Source organism: Procambarus clarkii, chromosome 65 (assembly GCF_040958095.1).
Source record: "Procambarus clarkii isolate CNS0578487 chromosome 65, FALCON_Pclarkii_2.0, whole genome shotgun sequence".
Classification (NCBI taxonomy): domain Eukaryota; kingdom Metazoa; phylum Arthropoda; class Malacostraca; order Decapoda; family Cambaridae; genus Procambarus; species Procambarus clarkii.
The window spans coordinates 7,934,003-7,955,640 of record NC_091214.1 but is presented as its reverse complement, the minus strand read 5'-3'; the positions used below and the strand labels follow the sequence as shown (position 1 = coordinate 7,955,640).

At 42.9% G+C, this 21,638-nt stretch overlaps 1 protein-coding gene across 1 annotated transcript; it reads right to left on the bottom strand.

Moving 5' to 3' along the window:
- Window positions 1-19,319: 19,319 nt before the first annotated feature.
- Window positions 19,320-20,721, bottom strand: LOC123771182 (cytochrome c1-like). The gene is made up of 2 exons (XM_045763633.1): window positions 20,652-20,721; window positions 19,320-19,738 (listed from the first exon to the last, which is right to left on the bottom strand). The coding sequence occupies exons 1-2, from the start codon at window positions 20,719-20,721 to the stop codon at window positions 19,320-19,322; spliced, it is 489 nt and encodes a 162-aa protein (XP_045619589.1).
- Window positions 20,722-21,638: the final 917 nt, after the last annotated feature.

Below are 21,638 nucleotides of genomic sequence, written 5' to 3'. Positions count from 1 at the left end.
CCGTTCATGAGTAAAGGTTGGATCAGAATATGAGGCCAACCTGAAGTAGAAGTTGGTATCTTAAGAGATACCGGAACGAATCAGAGCTTGATCACAAGAAGCCTGATTGGGAGTGGTCGACTGTTAGCTGGCAGGAGGAAGATTAAGGTGCATGGGCTTCTGTCAGAGTGTGACATGCCCGTATGTGCTGTCCAGCTTAAGTCAGATTAGGTGTCGGCAGAGGTAATGTTGGGAGTATGCCCCGACATACCTGTTCCAGGAGTCCAAGTGATCCTGGGGAATGACTTGTGCAGGACGAAGGTCTTTCCAAGGATCATCGCGGAGGCTGTGCCAGAGGAGTGCCAAAGGGGCCACGGCACAGATGGGACACCTGAGTGTGTGAACCTGATTGACATTCTAGGGGATGAGTCAGGAGACCGCCAAGCCATTGAGTACCCTCTCTCGATAGTAACGAAGGCAGAGGTGGCCAACGAGGAAGGCACCTAGAGTGCATAAGACCGTGTCGGCTCCGTCGATTGAAGATATTGACGTGGAGATAGCGTGGCTGTTTGAGGAAGGTCCGGCTCAGGAAAATGGAGCCTCGATGAGGTTGGAAGTGACGATGACCCGACCGAAGAAAAATAATGTGAAGAGAGTGGACCTGAGTAGAGCCCAGCCTTGCTGAAATTAAAAGTCGGAAGGTGGATGCAACTGTGCTTAGCAGGAGTGAAGAAGGATGTGGACAGACTGAGGATGGGAGTAGAGCGTCAAGTTGTCCACGAGCACAGAAGCATAGGGATAATTAAGTTAAGTTGTATGAGATGCCATGAGTTGACACATTTCACGGGGAGCGTAAAGAGGAGAGTGATAGCCAAGAAGACGAAATGAGAAGAGACAGTATGCGTAAAGGGATGCTTACGAGCACGCTGAGAGAGGTAAAGTGACAAGTACGGTCGAATGCTGTTGAGAGTAATGCAGTACTCGAGGAAACCTTGAAGGAACGAAGAAGAGTGTAAGGAGAAGAAATGGAGTTGTATAGAGGTGAGAGGAAAAAATGATAACACCGGCATGGAGGAGTAGAAGAAAGCCGAGATTCGATGGAAGTCGAAGAGGATGAAGTCTCCGATAAATGAGGAGGTGAAAGGAGGGATCGTCGGTTAAAACGGGAGAGTGAAGTATGATGACAGGAGGCGGAAGTATGATGGCAGTAAATGGAAACGTGAAGACGGCAGAGTGAAGTGGGTTAATGTGAGACTGAAGCGTGATGATGGCAGACCAAATTGTGAGGATGATGTACTGAAGCACGAGGACGACAGAGGAGGTACAGACGGTAGATGTCTGACTCTGGACATGAGGAGTGCAAGAAGAGGAAGAAATGGCGGAGGAAAACAGTAAGTAGAGTGGACTGATGGAGTGCAGGTGTCCAAGGGGGACAGCCTAGCCAAAATGTGTCAGAAGTCGGATCGTTTAAGAAAAGATCATGTTTCTAGCGATTTGTGAGCTAGATGTTGCGATGTGCAACGGATAATTGTAGACTCCTAGAGGAAGTACGTAAACAGATCAACTGGCCGAACAAATCGGTTAAAGGACTAGACAATGTGGTAGCTGATGCGTTATCCCGAGCCTAGCCACTGGAATAACTCTAAAAAATAAGGGGAGGGGAGTGTTATGATCCCAGGTAGCTGCGAAACGAGTTTACGCCCCCCCCCCCCCCCCCTTGAGAATTATTCTATCAGGCCTGACCTAACTAAGAGGTCAGAGAAATAAAGACATGCAGATACATACGTAAAACAATTTGTTAAATTTGACAGACAGTTTAAAAATATGTGCAGTGAACAAGAATATAAATAAATGACTTGACATGGGGTGGGGAGAGTTTGCTGGAGGAGTGAGGCTCGCTTAAGAGGAGCTTGAGCTCACTTGAACTGAAGAAATCGTGAGGGGAGGGCGTGCTCCGTTTGAGCCCCTGGTGAAGAAGAACCCCCGTTTCATATACCGTCATGTTAAAAATCCCACACACAAAATAACATAGTTTACCCCCATAAAGAAAAGAGAGTGGGTTATTCTTTGACGTCATCTAACAAGACGTATATTTATATCTCATCTCTTTTTTAAACAACAGTCTAGTGTTTAAACTTAATAAAAAAGTGTACACTAGGACTGAATATAATCTGCAACACCAAAAGTATAGCTTGACTCCCTTGTTACTGTTAAATTAAACTCAGAAGTAGAACCAAAACATTGGAACAAGGAGGGAGGCCGAGCATCACAACACAGCAACTTCTAAACACAGTCAGGAAGCACTCCCTGACAAATTTTACATACCAAAAAGGTTCTTTCTCCGAACTTCGACACAGGATCCTCAACGATATGCCCAACCGAAGACCTCATTAGCAAAGATAAGTGCTAAGTATCCGACTGCTTTAGACTCTAGTATTATAGGTACATCGTATATAGATAAAGTAGCCGGTTATTAGCATGAGAAAATCCCAAACAAGTACGTTTACTCAGCTCTACTACACACACACATATTCCATGTCATACCTGTACTTATATGTTTAGGGAACCATTATTAATTCTAAATATTCGGCAGGAATGAGTGATGTGAAATTACCTTGTATTACTGCTGGATCCCAACATAATTATAGAAATTTGTTACCCTACTGTACATCACGCCTTGCAGGTCTCCAGATAGCCGCCATTACGTGGCACTCTGAGGCACAGGGCCACACCCTAACTGATGCTACAATTATTCAGCCTTAGCAGGCCCCATCTACAGTAACAGCTAAAGCTCTCCCCCCCACCTTTTATTTTATACTGTAGATTGATTAACTATAAGTATAATTACAGTAGATTAGACCACCATATGTGGTATGATTTATAATTTATATTTACAAAGTGGTATAAGCCACAAATTGTCCCCCAACTATGTGTGCAGAAATATTTTAGCAGGTTGAATCAGAATATACAGTCCACTAACTAACTATGAACTAAGAAGTAACTCAGAAGAAAAATAATATAATATTAACATCAACTGATAATAAATTCAAGTAAATATTTGAAAACAAAATAGAATAAAAGAATTAAAACCTGCTAGGATTTTCCCACACTTCAAGAGGAAAGAAGTGGACAGACGTCTCGACTGAGGAATAAGTTGGGAGGCGTGTCAGCTCGTCATGAACTGCAGAAGGTGTTATGGAGCAGTTAAAGCAGTTGTGTGGGTAGCCTGAGGCACCCTGAGTGTTGCTGCCCGGCCAGTGAGGACCAGCGAGGGAGCCAAATTCTGTGGCAAGCATTTTTAACAGTTTACAGTGATTGTCTGCAGTTGGTCGTGTGCCTAGCGACCATAAGAAGGTTTATTGAGATATTAGATATATTGTGTTAAGGCAGAAAGCCTTTATAAGAGAGTGAAGATGGGAGGACCAGCTGAGGGGAGGAGCAGCACATCCTCTTCAAGGCTGTAGGAGTGGATGTTGTACTATGGAAGAGCAAGCCTCATAGTGAGGAATTGGACCTCAAACTGTGTGAAGAGGAGCAGTGAAGTGAAGTCTCACATGCTTCTGTGGAATCAATGGTGAAGTACCACTGGAGTCCAACTGAAACGTCATGGTACAGCAGCCTGGAAGAGCTGCAGAGGATCCTGGTAGATGAACCTGGAAGAACCTGATGATGTCAGGGTAGTGAACTCCCAGATGTGGGAAGGAAGTTCTTGTTGACTACTTGTAGGAAGTTGGTAGAGTGCTTGATTGCCATTAACGTGCAAGACCCAGTGAAAGGTGGGTGATTGATTATTATTTCTATGCCAAAGAATATTTATACTGAAGTTTATTGAATTACAACTGTAGGCTGGATTTCCTGCAGAGATATATGTATATATATATATATGTTCTAGGGCTGATAATGCCATATTTGTTTTATAAGGCTTAACTCTCTAGGTGAGGTTGATGTGCCGTAATTGTTTTACAATGTTTAACTCACTTGGTGAGGTTGATAGCATAAGTGCAAACCAGGAGTTGGGCAACCACTTCGTATAAGTAACTGATAGAGTCCAGCTGGTATTGGTTTGCAACCAGGTTATAATATCATCAGGTGTCGAAGCTTATATACTAGTATATTGTATGTGAGTGTTTTAATATATATGTTAAGTGTTGTTATTAAATGTTTGTTATGAACAGGTGTTTACCCTTGTCCTAGTGAAGCTTCCCAGAAAGCAGATCAGAGAGAGAGAGAGTGAGAGAGAAAAAGCACCTCAGTGGTGGACAGGGTAGTACAGAGTAATAATTTCAAACAAGAAGGAGATTGAGGAGATCATACCAACCAAGGAGAGAGTGGGGAGTCACGGCGGCTCAAGTGGGTGTGTGCACATGACAACGAGGATAGTGTTGGATCCGCATCCCCTAAATATGTGACGCTGAGCACCTCTCCAAAAGCACAAAGCGTGCAGGGTGATCTCCTGATTAAAGTACGAGCACTCTATGGTTTTTGGGTTGGTTTTACTGTAAAGGACGGATAACTGACCCACATCATAATAATATATATATGTGTGTGTGGGCACTGTGACACTTTGGGCAGCTAGAGGAAGTGCCTGGATTCAAAAGGCCAGGAGCGAGCTTTAGAATCGTCCAGCTGAATGTGTTGCCAGAGGTGGGTGAGGAGTGTTGCGGCCGTCTGACAGTTCCACGTATATTAATCATTATGTGGATCCAATGTAATTTTCTTCAGTAAACTTATCGGTTTTAACACTGTTTGAGTGAGCTTCCCATCTCTAGGGCAATTTGAGTTGACCATTTATGTTGCACTGCATTATCTCTGACATCGAATCCTTGGTTTGTGACAATGAAAAGAACACTGAGGAGTGTTGCTGGGACACAAATGTAAACACCCAGCTGGTGACCTTGATTGAGAGAGAGATTTTCCCAGTGTCACGGTGGGCTAGTTTAACTGAGAGTAACAGAGGTAAGGTTGGATTTCCCCACTTCCCAGGGGTGCAATTCAAGGCCAGTCCTTGGTAGAATGTGGGGTCCCTGGGGCGAGCAGTGGCACCCAGGCACAGGGGGGCGAAGACCCGCGGGAATAACTCTCACTGCATAAGTTGAAAAGTTGTGAACCGTGACAATACTCACCTAGTTGTGCTTGCGGGGATTGAGCTCTGGCTCTTTGGTCCCGCCTTCAACCGTCATTCAACTGATGTACTGGGGCCTCGAAAGAGATTTCCCTTATGTTGGAATCGTTCAGAGTGAAGACTAGGTCGAGTCTCGCTGGTTCATTGTTTCCTCTCATCCTTGTGGGTTCCCTGGCATGCTGGCTTAAAAAGTTTCTTGTTGCCACCACCAACAGTTTGCCTCTCCACGTATCCTCCCTCACCTCTGTGCGGTTCCTTGTTCTCCCAGTCAATCCTTCCATGATAGATGTGTTTGTGATTGTGTGGGTGTGTGTACTCACCTAATTCTACTCACCGCCATGCGGGGGTTGAGCTCTGGCTCTTTGGACCCGCCTCTCAACCGTCAATCAACTGATGTACAGATTCCTGAGCCTACTGGGCTCTGTCATATCTACATTTGAAACTGTATGGAGTCAGCCTCCACCACATCACTTCCTAGTGCAATCCATTTACTAACTACTCTGACACTGAAAAAGTTCTTAATAATGTCTCTGTGGCTCATTTCGGTACTCAGCTTCCACCTGTGTCCCCCCTTGTGCGCCACCCATGTTAAATAATCCATCTTTGTCCACCCTGTCAATACCCAGAGAATTTTGTATGTGGTGATCAAGTCCCTCCTAGCTCTTCTGTCTTCCAGGGACGTGAGGTGCAGTTAACGTAGTCTGTCCTCATAGTTCATGCCTCTTAGTTCTGGGACTAGCCTAATGGCATACCTCTGAACTTTTTCCAGCTTCGTCTTGTGCTTGACTAGATACGGGCTCCATGCTGGGGCTGCATACTCCAGGATTGGTCTTACATATGTGGTATACAAGGTTCTGAAGGATTCCTTACACAGGTTTCTGAAAACAGTTCTGATGTTAGCCAGCCTCACATAAGCCGCTGATATTATTCTTTTGATGTGGGCTTCGGGAGACAGGTTTGGCGTGATTACAACTCCCAGATCTTTCTCTCAGGCGGTTTCGTGAAGGACTTCATCTCCCATTCGATATCCAGTGACTGGCCTCCTGGTTTCATTACCTTACATTTACTTGGGTTGAACTTTAGTAGTCATTTGTCGGACCATTCCTTCAATTTGTCTACGTCATCTTGTAGCCTCATACTATCCTCCTCTGTCCTGATCCTCCTCATAATTTTTGCATCATCAGCAAACATCGAGAGGAACGAGTCAATTCCTTCTTGGAGACCAGTTCCATATATCAGAAACAGTAAAGGTTCAAGGACTGATCCCTGTGGGACTCAACTGATGACTCCTCGCCACTCCGTGACCTCACCCCTCGCGGTGACTCACTGTGTCCTGTAGCTTAGGTACTCTCTCATCCAGTGGAGTACCTTCCCTTTCACTCCTGCCTGCATCTCCAGTTTGTGCACTAGTCTCTTATGTGGGACTGTGTCAAAAGCTTTCTGGCAGTCCAGAAATATGCAATCTGCCCAGCCCTCTCTCTCTTGCCTGATTTTTGTCGCCTGGTCATAGTTACCGGTTGTACGCACCGCTTGTAATATCGGGTACAGTGTTAAGTGAAATCTAGTGATACTGACTATATCTAAATATGATATATGATATACCAGGGTGCCCCGCGATACAGTACAAGACAGAAAAAAATTAACACCAGGTTATAAACATAGGCAGAATTTATATATATATATATATATATATATATATATATATATATATATATATATATATATATATATATATATATGTGTATATATATATATATACATATATATATATATATATATATATATATTATATATATATATATATATATATATATATATATATATATATATATATGTATATATATATATATATATATATATATATATATATATATAAATTCTGCCTATGTTTATAACCTGGTGTTAATTTTTTTCTGTCTTGTACTGTATCGCGGGGCACCCTGGTATATCATATATCATATTTAGATATAGTCAGTATCACTGACTATATATATATATATATATATATATATATATATATATATATATATATATATATATATATATATATATATATATATATATATTTCATTGAATATGACCGCATATTCTGTATTAATTATTTTCTGGTTTAGGGCTTCTATCCCTCTAACTATTTTCTTAGCATCAGGGCTTAGTTGAAACGGGAGTTCTCCAAAACTCATTTTCGTACTTTTAAGGTGAAGAAAAGAAGTGATTTACTATAGAGTGTATTACACTTATTTATACAATTTGCACAACGTTTCGAACCTCCATGGTTCATTCTCAAGTGAACAGATCTTACAATGCTGGTTGATTTTATACCCGCACTGAGTCAGGTGATAATACAATAAAGGTGAAAACATGGGGGAACACATAAGGGATAAAAGTGGGGGTGAAACATAGAGGTAACTGCAGAAGGCTTATTGGCCCATACGAGGCAGCTCCTATCTAAATACAAAGATTAATCCAGTGTAATTGGCCTGTTATGTTGGACATTGTCTTCTGTGTTGGCATCGTTATGTTCTGGTCTTGTCCTTACTCCCATGGTGGGTAGAGTAAATAGTTCCATGATTTGGGTGTTCATGGTAGGGTGTTCTATTCTTATGTGAATTGCCTCAAGAATTTGTAATCTTCTTGCATCTTGGGTTTTGTCTATTATGCAGATATTCTTGTTCAACATTTCTCTTGTTAGAGTGATGTCATGGGCTTGTCTCATGTGATTCCTAGGGGCACCGGATTGAAGATGGCATGTCAAACGCCTCGTCAGCTTGGTCGTCGTCATACCTATGTACTTAGATTGAAGGTTACATCCTTCGTGGGGGCAAGTGTACATGTATACAACGCTTGACTGCTGTAGAGGGTTCTCCGTCGGCTTCGGGCTGTTTTTGATAAGGAGTTCGAAAGTCTTCTTGGTTTTGTAGAATATTATCAGGTTTATGTTTTGGTTAGGAGTAGTGCTTTTTACTCCTTTACGAATTATTTCTTTCATTATTCTTTCCTCTTTTATATGTTCACTGTGCATGGTTGATTTGTAATATAATTTTATTGGAGGTGTTATGGTTTCTGTTCTAGGTTCTGGATTATACCAACGGTCCAAGTGTCTTCTTATAGCAGCGTTTATTTCCGCGTTGCTATATCCGTTGTTCACCAATACCTGAGTTACTCTTTAAAACTCTCTACTCACGTTGCTCCATTCAGAGCAGTGGGTAAGCACTCGACGAATATAAGCATTGAGAACACTGGCTTTGTATCTTTGCGGGCTCTCACTTCTACCGTTCAGGCATAATCCTATGTTGGTGGGCTTGGTATATACGTTGGTGCTTAAAGAGGTTCCTGTTTTTGTTATTAGTACATCCAGGAATGGCAGACTGTTATTTTCACTATTTTCATGTGTAAATCGGAGTACTGACTCTCTCTCTAGATGTCTTTTTAGGTCAAATAGTTCATCTGAGTCTTTTACTATTACGAATATGTCATCTACATAACGGCAATATACAGTTGGTTTTTGTCTGCTACTGAAGACCCTATCTTCGATGGTTCCCATATAAAAATTAGCAAATAAAACTCCTAAGGGGGAGCCCATTGCTACTCCGTTTATTTGTAAATACATGTCTCCTTGTGGACTGATGAAAGGGGCTTCCTTTGTACATGCTTCGAGAAGACTCTTCAAGTGTGGCTCGGGTATGTCTAATTTGGGGGTGCTCTCGTCTCTGTATACTCTGTCCAGTATCATTCCTATGGTTGTGTCGACTGGGACGTTGGTAAATAGGGATTCAACGTCCAGGGAAGCGATGATTCCATCGGGCTGGGTAGATTTGATCAATTCTAGGAAATCTGCTGATGATTGTAGACTAAACTTACTTGGAGTGTATGGAATTAGGAGTTCATTGAGTTTCTTTGCCAGGTGATAAGTTGGGGTTGGTATTTGGCTGATTATAGGGCGTAGTGGGTTACCTGGTTTATGCGTCTTAACATTGCCGTAGGCATATCCTAAGCCATAGTCGCCTTGAAGATTATTGAAATGCACACTACCTTTCTTTGTGTTGAAAGCAAAGAAAGAAACGCAAAGAAAGGTAGTGTGCATTTCAATAAACTTCAAGGCGACTATGGCTTAGGATATGCCTACGGCAATGTTAAGACGCATAAACCAGGTAACCCACTACGCCCTATAATCAGCCAAATACCAACCCCAACTTATCACCTGGCAAAGAAACTCAGTGAACTCCTAACTCCATACACTCCAAGTAAGTTTAGTCTACAATCATCAGCAGATTTCCTAGAATTGATCAAATCTACCCAGCCCGATGGAATCATCGCTTCCCTGGACGTTGAACCCTATTTACCAACGTTCCAGTCGACACAACCATAGGAATGATACTGGACAGAGTATACAGAGACGAGAGCACCCCTAAATTAGACATACCTGAGCCACACTTGAAGAGTCTTCTCGAAGCATGTACAAAGGAAGCCCCTTTCATCAGTCCACAAGGAGACATGTATTTACAAATAAACGGAGTAGCAATGGGCTCCCCCTTAGGAGTTTTATTTGCTAATTTTTATATGGGAACCATCGAAGACAGGGTATTCAGTAGCAGACAAAATCCAACTGTATATTGCCGTTATGTAGATGACATATTCGTAATAGTAAAAGACTCAGATGAACTAATTAACCTAAAAAGAAATCTAGAGAGAGAGTCAGTACTCCGATTTACACATGAAAATAGTGAAAATAACAGTCTGCCATTCCTGGATGTACTAATAACAAAAACAGGAACCTCTTTAGCACCAACGTATATACCAAGCCCACCAACATAGGATTATGCCTGAACGGTAGAAGTGAGTGCCCCCAAAGATACAAAGCTAGTGTTCTCAATGCTTATATTCGTCGAGCGCTTACCCACTGCTCTGAATGGAGCAACGTGAGTAGAGAGTTTGAAAGAATAACTCAGGTATTGGTGAACAACGGATATAGCAACGCGGAAATAAACGCTGCTATAAGAAGACACTTGGACCGTTGGTATAATTCAGAACCTAAAACAGAAACCATAACACCTCCAATAAAATTATATTACAAATCAACCATGCACAGTGAACATATAAAAGAGGAAAGAATAATGAAAGAAATAATTCGTAAAGGAGTAAAAAGCACTACTCCTAACCAAAACATAAACCTGATAATATTCTACAAAACCAAGAAGACTTTCGAACTCCTTATCAAAAACAGCCCGAAGCCGACGGAGAACCCTCTACAACAGTCAAGCGTTGTATACATGTACACTTGCCCCCACGAAGGATGTAACCTTCAATGTAAGTACATAGGTATGACGACGACCAAGCTAACGAGGCGTTTGGCATGCCATCTTCAATCCGGTGCCCCTAGGAATCGCATGAGACAAGCCCATGACATCACTCTAACAAGAGAAATGTTGAACAAGAATACCTGCATAATAGACAAAACCCAAGATGCAAGAAACATTCATCTACGTTTCGGTAAGTGCAATAATATCTATTTTTTCTGTGCAGACAAGAGCATTTAATTCGTTAATTTTATTTCTTAGACTTCTACTGTTAGTGTAATATACCCTAAGTGAATTGTTATTTTGAGGCCCTTCTCTTTCCCTGATCATTTTGCCAATTCCTTTCTCCCACAAACACGTACTTTTATTATCTCCTTCCTCCAAATCAATTCCCATACCTCTATCAGCTAACAGTTTAAACCCAAACAAACACATCTAACCACTTCTTCCAACGAGTTCGCAACAGCAACAACCCCAGCTCTCGATAGATGCACCCCATCACGAGCATACATTCCATTTCTTCCATAGAAGTGTTCCCAGTTGTCTATGAAAGATATTGCATTTGATTTGCAATATCTTTCCAGCCGGCAATTGACACCAAGTGCCCTCGATATCCATTCATTTCCTACTCCCTTTCTTGGAAGAATGCCACATATGATCGGGATTCCTCCCTTGCTCCTAACTAATTCAATGGCTGTCCTGAATCTCTGTATTAGTTCCTCACTCCTAACTCGTCCAACATTATTACCCCCTGCACTAATACAAATAATGGGTTTGTTTCCATTTCCTGTCAAAATATCATTCATGTTTCCAACAATATCACCAATTCCAGCTCCCGGATAGCAAACCCTTAATCTGTTCCCCCTATCTCTGGCACAAAACGTTGTCTAAATACCTCACCTGGGAAAATCCCACAACCAAAATTCGCTTCGATTCTCCCTTTTCCTTTCGAGCAGTTTGAGGGACCTGCGCTTCAATGCTCCTCGTTACTTTGTCTTTGCCACCTCGTTGAACAACAGGTTCAACACAGCACTCGTCCTCTAATACGTCAAATGCGTTAAAAGTCCTTAGGTGTAGGCTATTAGTTGTCGGTTTTGCCAAGGTCTTCATAAGACCTTGGTATTGAGTATTTTCGAGGGTCATTGTGGTGGATTATTTTGGAGAGTTACTATGGAGGATTATGTAGGTTGGGGATTGTGGGTGGATTATTGTGGTGGACTATTGTGTGAATTATTACTGGGGAATCTTATGGTGATTATTGTGGTGGATTATTTTTTAGGATTTTTAATGAGTTATTGTAAAACGTTATTATGTTGCATTATTCTAATGACTATCTTCGTGGATTATAATGGAGCGTGATTGTGGTTGATTATTTGGGAGGGTTATTTCAGTGGATATTTTTGGAGGGTTATTGTGGTGGATTAATATTGTGGGTTATTGTGGTGGATTATTATGGTGGGATATTGTGGTGGATTATTTTGGAGGGTTATTGTGTTAGATTAGTATGGAAGATTATTGTTGTGAATTGTTTTGGAGGATTGATTATTGTGGTGGATTATTATGGTGGGTTATTGCGTTGGATTTTTATTGTGAATTTTTCTGGTGGATTATTTTGGATGATATTGTTTTGGATTATTGAGGGTTATCATGGCTGATTATTCTGGATTATGGGATTATTATGGAGTGTTAGAGTGGTGAATTATTTTGTTGAGTTACTGTGGTGGAATATTTTGGAGGGTTATTGTGTTAGATTATTACAGACGGTTATTGTGGTGGGTTATTTTGGAGGGTTTTTTTGCTGGATTATTTTAAATACTTTTTGTTTAAGGTTATTATAGAGGGCTATCGTGGTAGATTAATTTGGTAGATAATTCGAGCTGATTTTTTTGGAGGGTAATCATAGTGTATTATTTTGGATGAATTTTGCGGTGGATTATATAAAAGAGGGTTATTGTAGAGGATTATTGTGGTGGATTATAACAGAGGTATTGTGGTGAATTATTATGAAGCGTTTTGTTGGTGGATTATTATGAAGGGTTATTGTGGTGGATTATTATGGAAATTTATTATGGTGGGTTATTTTGTAGCGTTATTGTGGTTGAAAATTTTGGAGTGTTATTGTTGTGAGAGTTTTACTTAGTTGGATAAGTGAGAATAAATGAAATTGGTATAAGGAATTTAGCTTGGAAAATTTCTAAGAATTTTCTTTATTCTTTAACCTTTATTCCTGTAGTGGTATTCAATTAGGTCGCCTGAGGAAGGACATGCTTAGCTAACACACCAGTGTAGTTAGCAGCTCACTCCTCACTTTGGGACCATGTATGAACAATTGACTAGGCTCGAGCAAACGCCGAGACCCCAATAAAAATTGAAATCTCCCCCACTTTGGCCGTCGACCTTGGCCATTCGCCGAAGCGAATCTAACGAGTAGGTCCTGGGCTCTCACAACAATAATTTATTGTTGTGTGGTGCCGTATATTTGGTCCAAAACTCAGAATCAGTCTCAATTTGATTAGTCGAGTGTGAAGAACACTTGCTAACAATTATAATGTGTGGGGGTGTAACGAAAAGACAGTGTTAAACATAGCAACATAGTTTATTCAATAAAGTACTAACTACTACAACAAAACAAAAAGAAAAGTCAAGGACGTTACTCGAAATCCTTACTGTGACACTATTAATGACAGCTAGACACCAGCCCCTCGGACTGCATAATGAACTAACTCGAACATAAGCGTGAACACAGAGGAATCAACAAGAAACAAGAACTAACAGATCTATAATCACAATTACAACAAATGACACAGTAGGTTCTGAAACACGTCTCCAGTAACCTCCTAACTGTTCTACGCCTCAGTGCAGTCTACTCCTGCAACAGCGGTTGCAATGCAATCAAATCAGTAGTCTTTCAATGACAACAATAACTAATGGGTTCACTGGCAACTCCAGCACCCTTCCTCAAATTAATCCTTACGTTAACACTCCGTCCCACGGACGATCAACAATCAATAACAATTGATTTACGTTAATAACACAATACATTTACGTTAATTTAATAACTCTTACAACTGTCACTAGTAACGCGGAAATTACACAACACTCTACCTGTCGAGCATTCAGTGAGAAAACCTCATTAATCCCTGTACTTCAGACAGCTGATTAATCTCTTTACTAGTTACGTTAATTTACGTTAATCGGTTACTAATCACTCAGCGATGATAAACTCTGATTTACAATGTCCAAAGGTAAGAGAAAGGTAATGACTCGTGATTACCTTTAGAGTAATTAATTATTATCCTCAAGATCAATAATTAAACAATTAAATACGCAACCTTTCACACTGGCTCAGCAATTTACATTAAAGTATGAATTCCGTCTAAGCCTTCCATATTCAGACCAATTCAGGTGGCTAATAACAGTAATTAGCCCCACGTTTACGTTATTCTAAAATGACGTTACTCTCCCCACGAGTCAATCAAGTGCCGGTGCTTCCGGGCAGATAAATAACGACGTTACGTTAATGGACCAATGGAGCCTTTGTGTGAGCCGATCAAACAAGGATCGAGGTTAAAAACTTTGACTTCCTGAAACACGTCAATTACCCGGCTCACTGACCGTTAATTACGACAGACAATACTCTAATTCTTATCTGGCTGATGGCTAGGCTCCTTGAGACTACCGTAGCTGCTTGGCAGGAAAGTATATTAACCCAAACGTATTCTACGTTACTCAAATTGTCAAAGAACAAATTCTCTTAAGGCAATGGGCGTTCCCTTGGTTGCGTTATATTAATTGCCTCGCAATCACCTCACTGAATACTGGATTTCGATGTCCTACCAGATAAACAGGAGAATATAAAACCAAGTACTCGTCTACAGCCGAGTTCACCCACGACAATGACAAATCACAGTGATTTACGTTACAATCCGGTTGCAATGACAATACTGCAGAACCTAGTAAAATAACATACAGGACATAAACCCTCTAGAACACTGCCCCACAATGATTTACTGAACTGCAATCACATACGGTGATTGCTTAACTCTAGCAACAATCACCATCAAATAACAACCCCTTTGCAATAACACACATGGCAAGTACTCTAATTTCCAAGTATTAGAATACTGTACACACTTACTTACTGTTGCAACTGACCCCAGGGCTCTCAATAACCCCTAGAACATAGGTCCACAATTTGCAATCACCACAGTAAATAACACAATAACACTGGGCACCGTGACACTACGATTATATATATATATATATATATATATATATATATATATATATATATATATATATATATATATATAATTACTGCTGACACATGTAGCCTACAGCTATCAAACGTTATTGGGAACACTAAGTAGATCTCGCACTCCTTAAATCACATGGGTGAGTGATTTATCGATCCCGCATGCCGATAAACACTACCGAGTATTACGTTACTCGACAGAGCGACGACGGTCTCTCGCGACAGCCTCGTCACTCACAAAATTCTACCAAGATTACATTAATACTGCAACCACAATATATAAATATATAAATCACACTTGCCCTGGGAACAATACAAGAAATTAAGACCACACTGTGGTACATTCCACAATAAACATTGCCAGGAATCACTGACGTTCACACACACTAACCTGAGCGCTCAGTGTTGGAATTCCACACCTGCAAGACTACACATGGAAATAATATCACTCCATCCCACGGACGATCAAAAATGATTTAATTACCACAATAGAATAATATACTATTACAAGGACATCCTCTCAGTCCATGGCTAATCTATGTATACTCTGTTCCCATGTGTACCCACACACACACACACACTGTACGTCTGTGTACACAAGATGTAAGTCACTCTGGACTGACAAGATGACAATAAGGGGTGATTATCTCCTCGTCCACACTTCACTTCACCTCTGCAGGTGCTGTGTGACAATGTGATGGAACACCTGACTTTCGAATTCAAGCTTTTAGAGACTAACTGGTCACCAGAAATATACACATAGGTACTTACTCATTCATACTGCCGGCCTACACACCATTCCCATACATCAGGCACCCCGCTACGGGTGGCTGGCTCACAGTGGTGGAGATTAGGCGGTGCTGGTACCTCACGTGGTATTTTACGTACACTTGGCGCACACTCGACCCCCCTCCCCTCACAACACGGCTCGTTTCTCACCTTCGACCCATCGGTGAAGTGAAGCGTTCGCACCCAGGTGACGCGCACAACGATAGCGTCTTACACAAACATGGGAAATCTGCCTTAAAACACTGACACAAATTTCCCCATTCCCATCGACTGGTACAGAGCACTAGTAAGGCATTATTAATAATCACTGGTATGGGATCTACGAGTCTGTTACTGCTCATATGCACATTACCCCACAATCCCAGATCACAAGATCGTCTCTACCCACTGTACACAATGTCTTTTTCCCCTTCGAGCGACGACTTCGGCCGGATTCTGCGACGGCCGCCGTAGTAGATGAAGCAGGAGGTGAAGCAGTTGAGTAGTCAAGCCACCACGACGCCCTATACTCAATTTGGCCGAATTGAGTACAGAGAGCATCTTGACCCTGTGGCAGCTGTGTTCAGAATGACGCTTACACAGGCGATTCCTGCGTCCTCCTCGAAATAACCAATGAGAGGAAGGCATACAGCGGCCTACCCCTCTCAACCAATCAGCGACGGTGTAGCAAGGCCCCTAGGGCAATTCCAAGATGGCCGTCCAACATGGCGGCTCAAGATGTTTACTAAGATGGCGGCTGTTTCCATGACGACGACTGGCTAGCGCTCGGGAGGCCCACAGCTCACCCACGCCTGCGGCATCCTAGCTTGTTTCCTGCGCAAACTCGAGTCTCGCGTCAAGCCATACAATGAGATGATACTATCGGCATATCTCTGTCCACAGACGTGCTACCCCCGGCCAGGGTAACATTTCTGGACTGCTGATGACTGGGGCTCTCACATGAGCCCAAACACTAGATGTTTCGGTTGCTGGTTACCAAGCTTAAGTCCGCACACTTTACAAGTGCACTTAACAAGTGTACTGGCCTCCACAGGCATAAGAGCACTATTGTAAGTGAGCTGGTGAATCATCTCCTCACAATTGTTGTGGATTATTAATGAAGGTTATTGTGGGGGATTATTATAGTGTTATTGTGGTGGATTATTTTTGTGTTATTGTGGTGGATTATTATCAAAGGTTATTGTGGTTGATTATTTTGGAGGATATTTTGTGGGATTATTATAGTGGGTTATCGTGTTGGATTATTTTGGTGGATTAATTTCATTGATGAATATTGAGTGTAATTCAGGTGGATAATTATGGAGTGATATTTTAGAGGGTTATTGTAATTGATAAATATTTAGGGATATTGAGGTGGATTATTTGAGGTTTAAAGAGGTGGATTATTGTGGTGGATTATTATTAATACCCTCTGGAAAAACCAGAGGGTTTATGTGTTTGATTATTATAGAGGGTTACTTTGGAGGATTATTCTGGTGGATTATTCTCACGGATTATTATGGAGGGTTATTGTGGTAGATTATTTTGGAGGGATTTTGTTGTGAAGTATTATTGTGTTGGCTTAATATGGATGGTTATTGCGGTGAATTATTTGGTGGCTCAGGCGGGGTCATTTGAGGAGGTGAATAAAATACTGGGTTGAGGACTTTATTAATCAGGAAGAGTCGTGGTCAGTGTGTGGGGTCACCCGCTGGGGTCACGACGGTCCTCAAGTCGGCCCCATGTTCCTTAGATCCTCGACCCCAAGACTGTTGGATCTTCCTTTTACCTTAAGTCAACATTTTAATATTATTTGCCAAAACACGTAATAAACTCAGCAACCGAACATGTTGAATAAAGTCCTGAACAGCAGATGAAATATGAAGTCACCTCAGAAGTTTGGCTTCAGTAGCAATTAAAAGTGACTTAGAACAAAATATATAACTGAGGGTTTAAATGATGTTTAATATTTTATTGCGAAATTTCTACGGGTTATTATTACAACAGACTATTATTGTAGGTTAGTAGTGTGGGTTATTATTACAAGAGGCTATTATCGTAGATTTTTAGTGCATGTTATAATTGTAGGTTGTTATACCAGTTTGCTGTTCATTCGGGATATTGAGATTGATTATTGAGGCAGGTTATTATAACAGGTCACTAGGAATAGTTTAACAACTGATTGTTTCGTCCGATCATCTACATAAACTGATTGTTGTGGTTGGTTATTACATCAGGCTATAACGTAAAGGTTATTAGACTAGTTAAGACGGGTTAATGGAGCGTGGAATTTCGAGAGATGGTTGTACAGGGTTTTGCAGCATGTCTTTGTGCTGGATATTACCTGGAATATACCCATACACAGCTGGGTGGCCCAGCTGTGTATGGGTATGGTGCCAGTCCTGTTACTACAAGAAGCTGGGTTGACCAGCTGTTTATGGGGGGCCTCGATATGGTTACAGGCTCTCACAATAGCAAGTTGGGTTCCAAGCTATATATGGGAGCCTGGGTATGGTGCCTGGCCTGTCACTATAGCAAATTGGGTGGAATAGCTGCATATGAGCGCTTGATGTGGTGATAGGGCCCTGTCACTATAGCAAGTAGGATGGACTAGATGTATATGGGGCTGGGTATGGTGCCAGGCCAGTTACTATAGCTGGGTAGCCACCTTCCCGATATTTTACATTTCTTACCAAACTAAGAATTCCTATCCCAGTGACAGTGTTAGTAGAATGGGTTGTGCCGTGTAACCTATAGATTATTATGGAGGGTTATTGTGGTTGATTATTATGGAGGGTTATTGTGGTTGATTATTATGGAGGGTTATTGTGGTGGATTATTATGATGGGTTAGTGTGGTGAATTATTTTGTAATGATATTGTTGTTGATTATTATGGAGAGTTATTGTGGTGGATTATTATGTAGGATTATTTTGGTGGATTATTATGGAAGAATTTTGTTGTGGATTATCATGGAGGATTATTTTTTGTGGATTTTTTTGTGGTGGATTATTTTTGAGGGTTATTGTGGTGCTTGTTACAGTTCTGGCGATTGGGTTGGTAATACAACTAAGATGAGAGGTTAAGAGATACTATAACTATCGCCATGGATCTTTGTTACCCTGTGGTTGGGTTCCACTGACGACCCTGGGAGTCCCCGGAGTACCACGGGTTGAATCACTGCCTACAACCCGGCCTTGTGCCCGTGGGGAGTGACGAAACTCAGCTCTCCCTGCGGGTCGTTGATTCTGCAGCCTGTAGCACTTCAGCCGAACTTTCCTGCCATAACACAACATATAGATAAACCCGTTACTTACCTGTGATATTCACCTGCTTAGGTCGCCACCTGGGTATCAGAATTCACGTCCCAGCAACGCTTCTCAGTGGTCTTATAAAGTAATGCCAGCCAAGGATACGATGACAGCAGTAGTGTTGTGCAAATACTGAATTACTTTCATGATCTCCCAAGAGATGGAGGATACATGCAAACACAATAGTAAAAAAATAACTAGTTTACTAGAAAAGTCTATGCTATGCATAAAGATAAATAAATAGTAGAATTGGCAGGTGGCAGCAGCATTCCTCATGTCATACCTGTCATTATTCGTATTTGCCCTTGCCGCCTGCTTACGTTTAATATATCCACAGTACGGAGAAACCGGACCACCCTTCTGTGGCGAGGAAGAGGACACGGGTGGCGCCCACGAAGTTATCCAGCCAGCTGGACCATCAGCTGGAGCCTCATCAGCCATAACCTCAGCAGCTGGAACATTTGTAGCTGGCCTTCAGCATCCGGAGCATCGTCAGCTGGAACATCTTCAGATGGAACATGCCAACTGGAACATCAGCAGCTGGAGCATCCTCAACTGGACACCGCCAGCTGGAACATCAGCTACCGGCTATTCAGCTAGAACCTCATCAGCTGGAAGATCAGCAGCTGGAACATCGGCGGCTGGAGCATTAGCTGCTGGAGCATCGGCTGGAACCTGAGCCGCTAGAGCAACGGCGGCTAGATCATCTGCAGCAGGAACGTCAGCAGCTGGAACATCGATGGCTGGAACAGCATCAGTTGGTACATCCTCAACTGGAGCATCATCGGCTGGAACATAATCGGCTGGAACACCGCCAGCTGGAACATCAGCTGCTGGAACCTCAGGTGCTGGAACATCAGTGGCTAGAACATCCTCTGCTGGAACTTCAGCTGCTGGAGCATCGGCTGGAACCGCATCAGCCAGAACATCAGCAGCTGGAACATCATCAGCTGGAACAACTTCAGCTGGAACTCCGCCAGCTGGAACATAAGCTGCTGGATCATCGGCTGGAACCACAACAACCGGAACATCAACAGCTGGAACATCGGCGGCTGGAACACCACCAGCTGGGACATTAGCTGCTGGATCATCGGCTGGAACCTCGGCAGCTGGGCAGCCAGAACGTCAACAGCTGGAACGTCAGCAGAGGGAACATTGCTGACTGGAACATCATCGGCTGGAACATTTCAGCTGGAACACTGCCAGTTGGAACATCAGCTACTAGATCATGGGCTGGAACCTCCTCAGCCGAAACACCAGCAGTTGGAACATCAGCGGCTGGAACATCCTCGCCTGAAACACTCGGCTTTGCTTATGATGGACGGTACAACTGCGAGAGGATGCTCAGCATGGGAGCTGCACCCTTCTGCAGGATCTTCGAGACATTCTCCAGCGCCCTGCAATGGATCCTCACAGAAAAGTTCGGGGTGCGGGATGTGAGAAGGTGCTTTCACGCCTACAGGCGATGCCGCCCTTGTTCCTATGAGACGCAGCCCTCGACGAGATGCCAACCGCAGTCCCTCAGCATCTCCTGCCCTGCAACTCTGAGGACGCTGCTCGACTCCCTGCAACCTGCGACCCGGTGTTTCAGGCGCCTACTGCATTGACTGCTGGGGGCCCCAGACCCCAGGGAGGGGTCTGTGGCTCGGATTACGAGAGGACCGGCTACCGAGCGCTCTTCCCTCTGGCTTTCCACTCCTGCCTCCGTCCGGGGAAGGCGACCTACGCGGAGAAGGGACAACATAAGCTACGCCAGGACCAGATAACTTTAACGAAAACGGGAATCAACATTGCTTTTGCCTACTACAAGCACAGCGCGGGACGCACACTGACTTTAGCCCTCAACACCGAGCCCTACAACAAGTCTGCCCGGTCCGTGCCATAGCGAAGTACATAGGACGGCGGGGCACGAAACCTGACCTATATTCAAAGACGAGACGGGCGCCCCAGACACCCGACAAGTTTTCTTAAGGGTGCTCCGTGCCGCCATTGCAGCGCTGGGACTACCTCCAAATGATTACGCCCCCCACCCCCCTTTCGAATAGGCAGGGCCACACAGATGTCAAAGGATGGCCTCGCGCCGGCGGCAATTATGGCAGTTGGCGGATGGAAAAGTGACGCATTCTACCCCTAAGTAAGGCAGGACGTTATTATCAATCCCTCGCCGACAGCTCCCTTTGCTGCCAGGGGCCACCTCGCCCTTCAGGGGGGGGTGGAGTCCGACTGCGCTGGCCTGTGGAGTGGGGGTACTTCGCCGGATCCCCAAGTGTATCGATCGCTGCCCGCAGCTAGTTCCCATATGTCAAGAGCACCCTTGTAGTTTCAACCTATTATTGCAGACTTTACATGCAATCTAGGCACTAACAAGCTCTACCCTTAACCCGGGAAATCTTATACATCTTCTCTCCTTGGCGGCTAGGCCTAATGATCTGTGCTATTTTCCTCCTAGTTAACAACAGGCACTTCCTAGTCTCTATGTACCATTCGCCGCACTTGCTATTTACTGTATTAACTGTATTATTTATTGGGTTTGCTATCCCGGAGCTGGCATTGGTGATATTATAAACAACATGAATGATATTATGGCTGGTAATGGGAACAATCCCATTATTTGCATTAGCGTGGGAGGAAATGATGTTGGTCGAGTCAGGAGTGAGGAACTGATTCAGAGGTATAAAACAGCCATAGAGTTAGTTAGGAGCAAGGGAGGAATCCCGATCATATGTGGCATTCTTCCAAGAAAGGGAGTGGGAAATGAATGGATATCGAGGGCACTTGGTGTCAATTGCCGGCTGGAAAGATATTGCAAATCAAATGCAATATCTTTCATAGACAACTGGGAACACTTCTATGGAAGAAATGAAATGTATGCTCGTGATGGGGTGCATCTATCGAGAGCTGGGGTTG

Excerpts from the sequence above, each read along its gene's own strand:
- LOC123771182 (XM_045763633.1), bottom strand. The coding sequence starts at position 20,721 with ATGGCGGCACGGAGCACCCTTAAGAAAACTTGTCGGGTGTCTGGGGCG. Across the intron at positions 19,739-20,651 it reads CGTCTCGTCTTTGAATATAG|CCGATGATCCAGCAGCTTAT; the intron begins GTCAGGTTTCGT and ends TTGTGGTTCCAG.